Source organism: Drosophila takahashii, chromosome 3L (genome assembly GCF_030179915.1).
Source record: "Drosophila takahashii strain IR98-3 E-12201 chromosome 3L, DtakHiC1v2, whole genome shotgun sequence".
Lineage (NCBI taxonomy): Eukaryota > Metazoa > Arthropoda > Insecta > Diptera > Drosophilidae > Drosophila > Drosophila takahashii.
In genome coordinates this window covers 19,146,280-19,161,287 of record NC_091680.1, presented here as the reverse complement: position 1 = coordinate 19,161,287, position 15,008 = coordinate 19,146,280, and the positions used below count along the sequence as shown (strand labels likewise).

The 15,008-nt window shown below is 41.3% G+C and overlaps 2 protein-coding genes across 3 annotated transcripts; one reads left to right on the top strand and one right to left on the bottom strand.

The window, feature by feature from the left end:
• Positions 1-1,176: 1,176 nt before the first annotated feature.
• LOC108063776 (LIM homeobox transcription factor 1-beta) lies at positions 1,177-7,533 on the top strand. Of its 2 annotated transcripts, XM_044393819.2 has the most exons (7): positions 1,177-1,446; positions 1,515-1,536; positions 4,637-5,336; positions 5,973-6,187; positions 6,244-6,431; positions 6,823-7,093; positions 7,149-7,533. In XM_044393819.2, the coding sequence occupies exons 2-7, from the start codon at positions 1,521-1,523 to the stop codon at positions 7,352-7,354; spliced, it is 1,596 nt and encodes a 531-aa protein (XP_044249754.1). In that variant the 5' UTR covers positions 1,177-1,446; positions 1,515-1,520; the 3' UTR covers positions 7,355-7,533. The 2 variants fall into 2 exon arrangements, with proteins under 2 accessions (XP_044249754.1, XP_017006473.2); XM_017150984.3 differs by having other exon boundaries at positions 1,178-1,536.
• A 5,043-nt stretch (positions 7,534-12,576) lies between these two features.
• Positions 12,577-14,443, bottom strand: LOC108063762 (filaggrin-2). The gene has a single exon (XM_017150966.3). The coding sequence runs from the start codon at positions 14,304-14,306 to the stop codon at positions 12,732-12,734; it is 1,575 nt and encodes a 524-aa protein (XP_017006455.2). The 5' UTR covers positions 14,307-14,443; the 3' UTR covers positions 12,577-12,731.
• Positions 14,444-15,008: the final 565 nt, after the last annotated feature.

Genomic DNA, 15,008 nt, shown 5'->3' with positions numbered 1-15,008 from the left:
ACAAAAAATCAAATAATATTCATAAAACAAAAAACAACAAAAGAAAAGCAGATCTCAAAATCCCAAGGATCAAGAATTTAATGTGGCTTTATTGTACTTTAAATTCTTTACCCAACTCAGTGCTTCGTGTAGCGATTATGAATCGCAAAGATTACCGCACATAATTATTATCATCATCTCGGGGGTGGGAAAAGTGGGCTGAGAGGGCGAAAGGTGGCTGGCAGTTAAATGGTCCGCCGGCACACTAATTGTGAGTAACACGTTCGCGTTAGCGAAACTTTCTGGGAATTTTCGACTTCGTCGGAAAGGCAGAAGGGCAGGCAGCAGGAGCAGTCGAGCCAAGAGCCAGGAGTTTCGGCCAGACAAGTCCTCATCTCGCAGCTAGACATGCAGTCAAGTCAGCCGGCAAGTGCTTAGACATTAAAGTTTGGCGAGCTGGCCTAATAGACCAGAAACTCATTTGGGCCAAGTTTAAAGGGACGGTGTCGGTCATTAACAGCCCGAATTCGCCTGGACAATGGCCCAAGCCCAACCTTAATTAAAGCTGCGACACTGCTCGCTGGTCTTTAATCCTAGTCCTTTTTATAGCGTTCGAAAATCAATAAATTTAAAATGTACAAGCCACTGCGGAAAAAGGGAATAAAATAGTAGCCAGCGACACACACACGGCGAAGAGCCAAAAAAAAAAAGGAAAAGGAAAACAAAATTCCAGCCATTTGAGGGAGAGTCCCTTTTTTTCGGGGGATGTTGTTGCTGAGGCGACAAAGCAAGCAAGAAATCGCCGAGCCAAACATCCTTTTGTCAATACAAAATACGTATAGCCTGGTAGTACAACAAAACAAATAAAAGTCCCCGAACGAAGGCCCCACGACGGGCAAAGACAAAGACAAAAGTCAAAAGTGCAAAAACAAAGGCAAAAGAACTACTCAGTAGCGCCACCCGGATTCGGAATCGGAATAAAACGGATGATATAGGGGGGTCGGGGGTCGGGTCCCAACGCATGCGCCAAAAGCTGGCGAATCTCACAAAGCTGGGGAAAGGCAAATGGCTGGCTCTCAACTGCCTTTCAGGGGATGGAGAACGGGATATGAGGCTAAAATGGCGCACAAGCACATTGGCCATTTCTCCTCCGGATTGGAGAGAATTTCCTCGGTAGCCAGCATCTCGGCAGCAGATGCCTGTGCATTTCGCCCAAGAAGAGCAAATGATTTTTAACAAATTTCATTAACATCAGAGGTCCGTAATCATTCAAGCATCGCGTTTCGTAACAGGGCCAGGTCAGAAGTCCGATACTGGCCGCCCCAGCAGTTCTTAAATCCAATTATATCGACAGTTTCTGAAGGGACTGTCTGAAATGTGTTCTTGCCAAAATACTCTCAAAATGTGCCAAGTTACGTAGGAAACTCAGGAAAATCCCGTGCAAAGTCTCGCGAAAATTATGTAAAAGTCAGTGAACGTTATTTTATAGTTTTCCCTTTTCTAATTCAAACGATTCCAACATGATCGACGAACAGCATCCCATGCAGATTGGATTGTGTAAGTATCGAGGAAGTCAAGAAATGGAATTTTCAACTTCGAAAGCCGACGGCTTTTCCACGGCCAATAGTCGACATTTCCGTCGGCATTTTGTTTCAATTTGTTGTTCAGGACAAACTTCTTATTTTATTGTAATGGTAACGTTTTATCTTTCATTGTTTTGTATTTAAATTACTCGAATAATTGCCGAATATACAAAAATTATACGAGTCATTTAAATTTAAGATGGGGCAATAAAACATTTGAATTTACACACAACTGACATTAAAATCTGGCGCTAATTATTTAAGTATTTATTTATATTTTATATTCAAACTTTCGTCGAACTCTGGAAAACTTATCTGTTCCTCTATCCGAATACACTTTTACTAAGAACCAATATCTTAATATCAATTTATCACACTAACATGCTTTAAAACCTTCTTTCTATAATTCTGAGATTAAATGCTTGTTTGTTTGTCATCAGCTTTAAAAAAAAAGTGAAAGATATAGTGATATATGATGTCCCAAAAATCAGTGAAGAAGTTAAAACACCTAATTTTATTTATTTCTTATTCAATGTAATTGTTAAAATAGGTTTGTTGACATTAATAAAATCTATTTCGCACAGCACAAAAAGCAATTAAGGTATTAAATATGCACACATATAATTTAATCGGCCTCTAGATAAATATATTTGACACCAATAGTGCCGAGTATGCACAACCGCCCACTTAAGTTCAACTGGCTCTGAGCCAATGAAAATTACAACATATTTTCCAGAGCAAAGCAAATTTTGACTTCTGTCAGAGATTAGGCCAAAACAAAGCATTTACGCTGCGATTGCTGGCACAACAAAACGGCAGAGGCAACGGCAACGGGACGACACCATAACTTCATTGTCTGCCCAAATCCGATTAAATAAAACGCTGTCAGTTGCTGCCGAGCGAACTGCTGGCAACTGACAGCGGATTCGGAGGCAGCACACAGCATCCTGGCAGCCTGGCAGCCCGACATCCTGGCAAGGATTTCCAAGGGTTTCCGCTCACGAACAGCCGACTGTCGACTGCCAACATATGCCGCCAGCCGCCGAAACCGAAATCATGAGCCCCTTTTTCGCCTCATCTCCGGTTATTTGCTAAGCCCGAGCATATTTTCTTATAGGGGTGGAAATCCTCCTGCTAAATGCCCCGGTTAGCCCCTGATTCAATGAAATTCGTTTATAATCTAGTTATAAGCAGGGTGCAAGGGGTGCCATTTCCAACCGAACTGAAAACGCCCCTCAGTTCCCGCTGCACATTAGAATCTAATTAGAAGCGGGGCTGCAAGTGGAAGGACTATCAATGTCGGCTTTGCACTTGTCGTCCCAAATCCTAAACCTCGAGATCTATGCTTTCGCATGTCCGGCAAACATGTTGGAATATTTTCGAATGTCAAACGGTGAATGACAGAGCACTAAAAGTGTAACAGGTGCGGTTGCTGAGCGGATTGTTCCGCTGCACTTCTTAGGGAGTAGCCCCCCGTTGTTCCAAGTGTCACAAGTTAATGTTAGAGAGGGAAAGTAGATTAGGATTTGGATCAGGCCAAAAGGCTGAAAGACTGCTGGAGAGACTATAGTTATATATAAATATATAAATCACCCCATAATTAATTTGTCACCCTTTTTATATATTGACCAGCAGGGAACAAACAATAAATGTACCTATAATTAACAATTGGTTTCTTTCAAAAATTAAAAAAAAACTTTTAAGGGATTGCATATTTTATTTTATGATATATTTAGGGTAATCAGTAAAGAAAAGTTCAAAATAAATGCCACATGAGCATTTCTAAGTACCTAATCTTGTATTTTATACTAATACCATAGAATTTTTAAAATATTCTGTGAATTCGGTAGAGCTGACAGTTAAGTTAAAATTAAATTAAACATACTTAAATCGATCTTCAAAACATTTACAAAGTTTTTGTTACTTAAATTAAATAATTTGGCAAATATAACATATATTTAAAATCGCTTTTTTCTTTTAATTTTACTTTTTTTCAAATGAACCAAAATATATTCCGACTTTTATAGAAATCGTTTAACCAATTTACCAGTCAGATTTTCACGTTTTTCATACGTTTTTACTATCAGTTATCCCAGATTCAAATGGCAATTAAGTTCAGTCCAATTAAATGCACTTAAAACTGCAATCGACCATTTTCGAATTTACTTACCATTTCGCCAAAATAAAAAAAATTTAAACAGGACTAAAGCAATCCACGTCAATCAATGTAAGAGGTGTAGCAGAATTGTTAATGTGAACGATGGCCGGAATACTTTAACATTCTGTGCATATTTCTGGCATAAATTGGCATACCATATATAATTTTTGCAAACATTTAATGAAATTACGCACACATTTAAATCACTCAAATGAGGAATGACAAACGTACATAAAAGGGGGCGGGGTGGGAAATTGCAACGAAAACAAGTGAAAAACCAAACAAAATGAACGACGGCGACACACACACAAAGCTGAAAAGCTGGGAAACAAATTACGGTGAAATTTCAGCAATTTGCCATAAATTGAGACAACAAGGCACAAAAAGCCAACCAGTCAGGACCGCAAATGTACAGTAATTTTTTGCCACCAAGCCACCGAACAATCGCACATACTCATCGGTTACGCATACGCAGCGTTGGCCGTATTTATTTTTTTTTTTCGTTTTTGTTGCATACTTACATGCCATTTCGCATGGCATTTTGGGGAATTTCGAGTGCAGTCGCACATTCACTCACTCACTCACTCTTTTGTTTGGTGGAAAAGTCATTTCAATAATTGCAAAACCACAAATTTACTACAACTCGAAATGGTTATGGGTATGGGTCGCAGTGCCCAGCAGATGGACACTGGTGGTTCTGATGGTCCTGATGGTTCTGCCCGCAAAAACACAAAACCCTTTTTATCCCGCCTGAACCATAGTTGTAAATTTGAGGCCGAAAGGGCGGGGCCCTGGCCGCAGTGTGCATGCCAGAGTGAAAATAAAAATATCTGAAATGTTTCTCATTTGCATGTGCCTCCTTTGGGGACTTGGATTGGGGGGCTGGACCAACGACACGACCGCAAAACCAAAATAGTTCCGATGGACATAAAATGTCAACAGCAGCAGCAGCAACAGCAGCAGCAAACGCCGCAAACTGGGGGCCTCAATCAACTGCTGTTGAACGGAAATGAACGCATGTTAACAACACCAACGACAGCAGCAACATCGGTAGTGGCAACCGGAAGTGGAAGGAGTACGTCGGCAGCAGCAACATCGAGTGCCAAAGCCGGAGTGGCCCACAATGACAAAATGGCGTCAGTAGGCAGAAATGTCAACGGAAGTTGCAGCAGCCACAACAGCAACAGCATAAACAAGCAGCCCATGGGCGGGATCCAAATGCCAGGACCAGGAGCAGGACCTGGACCACCCAGCCATTCCCATCCACATCCCCATCCCCTCTGCAGCCGCATCACCTTGGGGGAGTGCAGCCTGAATGGAATGGACAGCTTCGCCACACCGGCAGCACCGCCATCATCGGCATCCAACACACCGCAAGCGCCTCAGGGAATGGGCAGCAGTTCCATTTCCAGTTCCGGAATGGCCATGGAACTGAGCTTGGGCATGGGACCCCAGTGTGCCCACTGCTGCCAGCCCATTTGCGATCGCTACATAATGCGCGTGGTGGAGAACTCCTTCCACGAGGGCTGCCTGAAGTGCACCGCCTGCTCGCTGCACCTGGTGCACTCCTGCTACGCGAGGGAGGGCAAGCTCTACTGCCGCATCGACTACGAGAGGTGAGTCCAGAGTCCCCCCTACCGACTCCCACATGTGACCTCTAAAATAAAGGCACTCGAGTTAACTTAGTTTCTAAAATAGTAAACTCTTTGCATTAAAATAATCTCATTATTTTGTATTGAGCATTAAATGAATATTAAAAGTAGAAATAGTATTTAATAAATTCTAGATATGGTATAACTTTGAACAGATATTTATAGTAAATTCAAAAAGATACTTTTAAAAAATACGGTAATTATGATTTTATTTTAAATTAAGAACATATGATGAAGAAAAAAGGGAAATACGGTTAATTATTTGTTTTCTTTTAACAACTGCCTTTCATTAGGACACTACATTTAAACTTATTTAGTCAATGTTTTATAGTGCCGTTTTATTTTGAACATTAATTAAAATAAATAAAACATTTTCTATACATATTATAAAAAGTATTACAAAATGTAGTTCTATATTTGTGAACCATTTAACTTTGATCTTTTATTGATATTATTTAAAGAATCAAAAAAATCGATAAATTCTCTCTTTAAAACGCCTTTTAAGGCGAATACCAATTTTTTAATAAATCGTATGTGTAGATTTTTTTCTAACCATCATGGCAAATAGTTTTCTAAGTGTGATCCTTCTTTCCACCGCAGACTCTACATCCGGAATCATTGCCTTGGCTGTGGCCTCAAAATCGGCGCCGATGAGCTCGTGATGCGGTGCCACGAGAACGTCTTCCATCTGAAGTGCTTCGCCTGTGTGGTTTGTGGAGCTCTCCTGAAGAAAGGGGAGCAGTACGTGGTCAAGCAGGGACAGCTCTTCTGCCGGTTTGACTACGAGAAGGAGGTGGAGATGCTACAGGGATATGGTGAGTTAATAACTTACTTGGATTGTTTAAAAAATAATAATCATAATATTGAGTAGATTTCTATGGCGATGAGCTCTTTCCGCCCAAATTGGACGGAAGAAGGGGACCCAAGCGACCAAGGACTATTCTAAATACCCAGCAAAGAAGGGCTTTTAAGGCCTCCTTCGAAGTCTCCCCAAAACCCTGTCGAAAAGTGAGAGAGAACCTGGCCAAGGACACTGGCTTGAGCCTGAGGATCGTGCAGGTGAATAAGGAACTTAAAATATAAATATTATTCTTGAACAAAAATTTATTTATTTATTGACTATTAAAATAAAAAAATTCAATCTTTATTGACCATTAAAATAATTAATAACTTTTTGTTGAGTCGGGTACAATATAATAATAATTTCCTTTTGGTTTTAGTTTGGTAACTTAAATTAGAATAAAATTTACAAACAATTTAAAATATACAATATTTATTCAAAAGATCTAAAATAATGTTATTTTAAAAGATAAAAAATTATGATGTTTTATAAAATATCTAAATTGATAGTTGATAATTTTGTTAAATTATTAAAATATGATTGAATTATTAAATACTTAATTTTAATTTATTAATAAATACATCATTAAAATTCGCCTCTTATTATTAGGTTTGGTTCCAAAACCAGCGAGCAAAGGTAAAAAAGATACAGAAGAAGGCCAAGCAGGAGCCGCCGAGCAAGGGAGCGAGTGACTCGCAGGATTCGCAGGAATCCCTGGACAGCAGTCTGGCCACCAAGATCAAGGACGAGGCGCACAGCGACAGTGAATCGCAGCTGGAGTCGCCGTACTCCACGACCTCCGATGGACTGAACCGGATGCGATGCACCATTAAGGACGAACAGGAGCAAGTGCCCTTCAACTGCATGGAGACCAATAAAGGTGGGTTGTTCACTACCAAAAGAGGATGATAAATTCCAAGCTATTTACATTACAGAAAACTGCAACAAGAACAGCGAGCCCATACTGAATACCATTCTGGGACTGAGCTACGCCACCTTTCAACAGCTAATGGGACCCTTTGCCCAAACACCGATGATCAATCCGATCGACCGACTATATAGCATGCAGAGCTCCTACTTCCGGCCCGAGGAACTGCAGGCCTATGGGGAATGCGGCGTCAAGGACTCCCTGGATCACTAGTTTGGCCTCCGAAGGCCATCGAATTTTAAGCCCAAATCAAAATTAGACCTTGTAAAATAAAAGAATGTTAATGTGCTAGCAATCGAACTTAAACACACCCCGGTAAAGTAGATTTTCTCCCCCACCCTCCCTCCTATTTTGGGAAGCTGCACCACTTGCGCAATCACCCCACTTGCCACTGCACCACCATCGGTGGCTCTTTCTGCAGGTGCAGCCTCGAAATTAGTTCCGCTCGGTTGACAGGCACAAAGCATTTGCCACAGCAGTCGCAACCCCGGTGAAATGGTGAAATGGCCTTCGGAACGAGAATGGGCGTAAAATGCCGATTCGTCATGCATAGTTCAAAGGCCCGGATTCGGACGGATCCGGATCCTTTATGCGTATCCTCCCCACGATGACGGGCCGTTCGACAGCGTCGTTGACACGAATGTGTCGCAAATGCCGCCCAAGGACCGGACTTTTGACTGGCATCCCGTCCCTCTTTGGTTTTGTTTTTGGAGGAGGAAGTGCATCCGATGTTGCAAAACTAAAATTAAAGTTCGAATCGGAGGGAAAAATCTTTAAAATACTATTTGTTTTATTTTAATTTTATAGCTTACTTATAGCCTTTTTATAAAAAATTTGGTTACATTTTCATTTTCTTTGCCATTTATTTTTTACCCAATTTCATAACCATACTTGAAAAACAAATAAAGCTTTATTTTATATATTTCAAATAAATTATTCTAGCCCTAAATAATTATGATCCGATTATTATGTCTTGAACAGAATTAAAATATGTTCAGATTATCTACAATTCCTATTCTTTCGTTATTTTTCCGAATCAGAACTTAAGAATTGAATAGAAAACACTTGGTCAATCGGTCGCTAATTGATTTACGAGGAACTGCAACACGTGTTTACACAATTCCGGGGCAATCCAACCCCGCAAAGGAACAAAGACCCCACCATTTCTCGATTCCTCTATTCCGCCAAGCTCCGTACAAGTTCATGCAATTTGTCACAATATGTGTCACATTAGCCACAGCAATTGTGCTTAAACGTCACCGTCTCGCCGGGTATCCGGTTTGCCTGCCTTTCCCCGGCTGTCGTCATCAGGGCCGCTAACCAGATTAAACCCCAATCGCGACACCGATACGGCTAAGGATATCCGTAGGACGGCTCTCGAGGGGGATGTTTGTGGTAGGGGTCGCAGCAAAAGTGGGCAAACAAAGAGCCCGGGCTCAACCACCATCGAGTTTTCTGGCACTGCCACCACCACCGACAGCACAGCCGTGGAATCTGCACTCACCCCATGTCCTCGCTAGGATATCCGTGTAAGTCGTTTGCAGATACACGCATTAAAGGAGGCCGTAAAAAAGAGATCCAGTGTCCGCATCATTAATCAAAAGCGGACAAGGCCAAACAAGTGCAAGGGCCGTTCGAAAAAAAACACAGGCCAGTTGAATGACGAGGTAGAGGTCCTTTTGCAATGTCCTTTTGCAATTGAGAGCAGCACTTGCACCACATCAACCACGTGCTTTCGCTGAACGATCTTTTTCCGCTCGTTAATGTGTAAATTACACAATTAATTACCATGACGGTTAAGGATGGTGGAAATATTCAAATGCTCTTCCACGGAATTTAAAGATCCCTTTTTGTGGGACGATTCTGTAATTTTTCTTTTAAAAGATCCTACTTTGCATACCCAATCAAACGGCTATTTTCCCTTTGATTTTTAAAGCATATTGCTCGTTATTAAAAATATATTTGACATCGCCATTCGCCAAATCAAACATCAGTTTGTGGCCCCTAAAATGTCCTTGAAATTGCACAATGATTTTTATGGCGAAATCACCCGAGGGAAGGCTTTTAAAATTGAATCAGTTCTAAAAATCGTTGTCATTTTATATGGTACTTATGAATTTCCAGCTCGTAATACTTGCCGTCATCATTTTATGTAAACAATAAAAATCAAAAATCAATTTCATGTTTGCATTAAAAAGCACCCGAATACTCAGTTCACAAAGAGCAGCAAATCGCATAATAAACAAGATATATTTTTGGGAAAATAAATGTGCATTTGCTTTTATTTTCATAGGACGCATGTGTTGACAAAGACTAAAAGGCGAAATTGATGAAGCGAGTGCAAAATAAAATGATTTTTGGGAGAAAAATGTTAAAAACAATAGTCGGATACGTGGGAACTAAGGTCGTGGTAAATAAATCCTAGATTTGTTCTTTTGACTCACCAGAAAGTCAGGATTTTGTTGATTTATTTAAATGATATGAATTATTGAATTTTGTATAATATTTGTAATTGGCCACTCCAAAAATGTTGAATACTCTAAAATCAAATTAAAAAAAAACAGAAAACTATTTAATCGTAATTTTAAAATAATTGTTAAAACTTTTAATTACCTTTAAAATTGAAAACTATCAGATTACAAAACACATGAAAGTAAGTGAAAACGGATGGTATTAACCAGTAGTCAGTAAAACTATTCCGATGGGAAACCACCCGAAGCGCAGATTCTTTGTTGCAAACTTTCCACTTATAATTATGTAAATCGGTGCCCATGAACACGAACTTCTTACCGCAGAGGGCTGCACAAATTGTCGAGCGGCAGATGTCACCCGTTGGCCTTTTCCTGACCAAACAGTTCAAAGAAGTCACTTGCGGCAGTTGTTTGGCATCATTGGGTTAAGGGGCTTTTGCGGGGGGCGGAGGAGGGATTTTCTGGGTGGAATGGGCCGCAATCTAAATGCAAATGGACGGCCAATGACTAAATGTGAGCCGCTGGCTGGCCCAAAAAGCCACAAAGCCATAACCAGGAATCTCTCGCATAATACAGAGAAACCGAAAAAGGGGGCGGCGGAAAATGAGGGGGCGGGGCCGAAAGGGGGGGCCGAGTCACTCAATGTAGTTTCTGTTGGGATTGCCATGTCCATGTGTACGTGCCACGTAAGTGTTTGAGTTCGACATTTGGCACAAAATTCATAAATGCTAATTTCAACACATTGCGCACACGCTACAAATATGAATATTTACCATAACTACGCAAACAGACGCACTCAAACACACACACACGCTCGAAGGCAAATCGACTTCGATTGCCTGGGATTGCTGGGGATCCTTGGGAAAGCAGCCAGGACATTCAGTACCCCCCAAGAACCCACTCTCTCCATCACCAAACAGCCTGGCACTTGCCTTTATCGACCAACACTTTGCTTCGGTTTCAACTTCACTCTCGGGTTCGGGTTTAATAAAATCCTTTTGCAAAATGAAGCAATTGTGCATTTCAGCCTGCTGCTGCCTCGCACAGAAACAAATGAGCACTGCAAAAAAAGGAAACCAAAATATACAGAGTATATCAAAATGTCCTTAGCATGGAACATATTTTCTTAGTTACACTAGATCCACTAAATGGAATCAAAGCGAATTTTGTATTACACTTTCTAAAAACCATCAGAATTTAATACTTTAAATTTCATTTAACAAATTTCTTTTTCAGAGCATTATTAGAAATATTAGAAAATTATTTTATTTAAAATTAAATTTATTTTTTAACATTTTAAATAAAATAGAAATTGTTATTATTTAGCTATGGGTATTACCTTTTTTATTATATTGGCCCTATAGATTAGAGTTTTTTCTCACTGCACAAATGTGAGTATCAATGACTTAGAATTGTGGGTGGGTGAGGTAGTTTTGGGCTGGCAAATATGCGTCAAAATCGCACAGACGCACAGTTTTTGAATGCCAAATGGAGACAGGGGAATGGGAAATGGGGAATGCATTACGTGCATAGGCATACAATAGTCTATATTTGTCTACTTGATGCCACAGATTGAGATTGGTATTGTGCCCTGTGTGCCGGATCCAGAATCGTAATTGGCCACTTGGCTGTCGACTCCATAGAACCGCAGAGAAGGCGCCACTTGCCACTCTTTCGGTTCCCAGGAGACTTTCATTGCCGTTAAATTGGAAATTTCTTTCAATTGAGCCTCCGATGGCCAGCAGACGAGACCACCACATTATTAGTTCAAACTTGGCCGGGTCGTGCGACTAATGAGTTTCTAATAGGCCTGCAAGTGGCCCCACCAGAGTGTTTCGGTCCCCAAACAGCCATCGGGTTCTAATGAAAAAAAAACCTGTATTTGGCCATATGCTGCCGCAATCATCACTAATATGGAGAACTTATAGACCTTAGCTTGTTAATTTGCATTCCAAGTTAATTTTAAAGTTACGTTACAATGTGGGTACCCAACTATTCTGCATAACCTAAGAAAGTTAATAAAAGAATAATTTGTAGATATAATAAAAAACATACAAGAGAAGAGGACATTAAAGCTTATTTTCTATGATTTTATGTATCTCAGCAGATAGCAATTCTGCTACCGGATGCATACTTTTCGGCTGTCGCTCTTTAAGCAGAATGATGGGGAACAGACCAACAAAAGCAGTAATATGCCAGCAATCTATGCCTTTATCATATATTTGTTGGGTTTTTATGACACCATGAAAGTGCTGTTCGATCTACTTAGTGCATATGATCAATTATGTATTGCAATTTGCTCAGTCCTTTCTGTCACTTCTAAAAACTGTTGGATTCAAATTGTTCCATCAAAAACTACTTATTTCGAATCGAAAGTTTCCATTTGAAAGTTTGTTCTAGTGAAATAAGTATTTTTAAGGTGAGCACCTTACCTTAGTAAACCAGGTTGCACCTAAACACAACATGAGAGCGCGTTTATTTATTAAGCTCTTATCGATCAACTTATCAAACTTGTTATCAATATTATGCATCATCATTTGCGTGGGAAAACCTTTCAGTGAATTCCCACCTTATCTGATTTTTAAACGCAGGAATACCTACTTTGGTATCTCCCTTTCCGCATGACATCACTAATAGACAAATTACTCCTCGGTCATTACATATTTTATATTGTTTTTCTACCCCCTTTGAGTTTTTTAGTGCCTCAACTTAAGATTAAATTTGTTTTTGCCATTTTTAAAGTGTTCCTGCCCTTATCATTTTTAGTGCAATAACAATGCATTTTGCGTTGTTTACTTAACCGAGCGGTCAAATACTATTAAATAATACAGAATTCAATTACTAAAAAGAATCAAATTTGAGTTTTTAACTTGGTTATTAAATGTAATTATAACAGTAAAACAATCCATAATAAATACAACATATTGCATTGCTTTGGTTTTTTCTTTTATTCATTTTTTTTGTATATATTAAAATATAATTTTAAATGTTTTTTTCTATATAATAATAAAGCTTTTTTTTAGGATATACAATTTGTAGTTGTTCGAAAATAATGCATATAGGAAGTTATACATTTTGTTGAAGGAATATTATGTATCTTAAATGCCGGCTGTGATTGCCTAACCACGATGGTTCTTATGTCCATGACCACGTTTTCCGTGCTTCTTCTTGCCCTTCTTGCACTTATCCTTGCCATCCTTTTGACCCTCGACTTTTTCGCCCTTTTCCTGACCATGGGACTTGGATCTCTCCCGGTTTTCCTTCTCACAGTGGGAACGTGATAGTGAACGTCCGCGACGACCTAAGAATTCGGATGGTGGTCCAAAAGGTTCGGCATGGGGTCCATGGGGTCCGTGGTGTCCGTGGGGTCCATGGTGTCCATGGGGTCCAAAAGGTGGTCGTTCACCGGGTCCTCCTTGTGGAAAAGGAAACTCCGGCCCAAATCCATGGTGTGGGCCATGATGGGGTCCGAAATGAGGTCCATGATGACGGTGTCCGGGAGATCCAAAATGATGACCATGATGACCATGACGTCCATGGGGAGGTCCAAAATGATGACCATGACGATGACCATGCCTCCTCTGCACATGGCTGTCCGAACTGTCCGAACTGGAGCTCGAACTTGAAGAAGAGCTGGAGGAGGAACGCTTCTCCTTGCGTTTCCGGGTCTTCTTTTCATCCTCTGAAGAAGAACTGGAGCTGGAACTGGAGCTAGAACTGGACCTTGACCTTCTACCCCTGGACTTCCTTTCGCAGTGCTTCCTCTCCCCCGAACCGGAACGGGATAGGGATCTCTCTACTCGACGGCCATGTGGTCGACCCTGGTGGCCATGTCCGTGTCCGTATCCCGGTCCGAAGCCGAATCCGAATCCGAGATCTCCACGACAATGGGGCTCAGGTCTCGGCAGCGATCGGCTCCTCCGGCAGGCCGCGGCATTGTCCAGGGCCCACGGCAAGCCCATCCACCGAAAAAACTGGCACTGATCCTGCCAAGGTCCCGGATAGGATCTCCGATTGAAGTCAAAGGGGTGAGGTCCAATGTGGTGTCCGTAGTGGTGGTGGGGTGGTCCAAAGTGGGGTCCCAAGTGGGGACGGCGATGGTGTCGGCCATGGTGATGAGGTCCATGACCATGCTTGTGACCATGCTTGTGACCATGTTTGTGGCCAAAACCGTGTCCATGTCGGCGGCCAATACCATGGTGTCCATGTCGTCGCCAGGGATTGTGTCCCCAGCCGTAGCCGTAGAAGTTAACCTCCTCGTCTTCGGAGCTGGAGGAGCTCGAACTGGAGGAGCTCGAGCTGGAGGAACTGGAGCTGGAGGAGCTGGATGAGGAGTTCGCGGGATCCTCGCCAGCCACCTGGTTCTCCTCCTCCCCCTTCTTCTTGGCGAGCTTCTTTGCCTTCTTCTTGTCCTTCTTGGCCTGCTTCTTTGCCTGCTTTTTGCCCTTCTTGGATCTCTTCTCCTGGCACCTCACATCCTCCTCGGCCAGCAGAGCCATGGCCTCCTCCAGCATACCCTGCACCTTGATCACCTTCTTGAGGGCCTTGGAGTACCGTTTGTCGGAGGACTTGGCTGCGATTCTGACCTCCCGCTCCTTGGGAGCTGAGTCCTCCTCGAAATCAATGTCGCAGTCGATCAGCTCCTGGGGAAGCTGCTCCCGATCCTGCTCCTGCTGTTTGGCTGCCTCGCTCATTTCGATTTCTCTCGGGGATTTTATTTACTTTGTTTGACTTGCTTTGCTTTCGCCTGACTTGTTTAATATTTCTGGTTAGTGTTCGCTATGTTGGACTCTTCCACAAAGCTGAAAACTTGGATACTGATGACAACCGCTCGCCGGCCGGCACTTTTTATACGCTCTGGGGCGTCGTTGTTTGTCGGCACCAACGGAGCGGTAAGGCGGTAAGGCGGTGGAAATTGGGGAAGGGGGCAGAACGCCCAACCATTGGAGCTCTGAAATGCGTCGCAGACAAAGGGAGAGCCATTGGGGTACAGTAAAACTGACCTATGAACATTTTGAGTAATTTTTAAGCAAATGTAAACTTTATTTAATTTTATCAAAATATTTATCAATTAAAAAAATAAACAACAACTTTATTAAGCTTTGAAAACTTATAGAATTTTTTAAAAATTTTTAACTAAACTTCAATACCGAAATCTAAAAGGGTTTATAAGCATTCAAACTAGTGCTCTATATTGTTGCAATATTTTTCGAATATCTACTAGATATGGATCGGTAATAACCGATAATTATAATTAGAAGTTCCGTGCTTTTTATTTAAATAAGAATAATATATATTATCCAAGTCTTGATTACAAAATCGCGCTTCACTTACACACAAAAAAGCGATGTAAGTGTCAGGTCAATTGTTCATAAAATTTTCTTTTCGACCAGGTC

Coding starts and splice junctions, on each gene's coding strand:
- LOC108063776 (XM_017150984.3), top strand. CDS start 1,500: ATGATCGACGAACAGCATCCCATGCAGATTGGATTGT. Junction 1,537..4,636: donor TCCCATGCAGATTGGATTGT/GTAAGTATCGAG, acceptor AAACCAAAATAG/TTCCGATGGACATAAAATGT. Junction 6,432..6,822: donor TGAGCCTGAGGATCGTGCAG/GTGAATAAGGAA, acceptor TCTTATTATTAG/GTTTGGTTCCAAAACCAGCG.
- LOC108063762 (XM_017150966.3), bottom strand. CDS start 14,306: ATGAGCGAGGCAGCCAAACAGCAGGAGCAGGATCGGGAGCAGCTTCCC.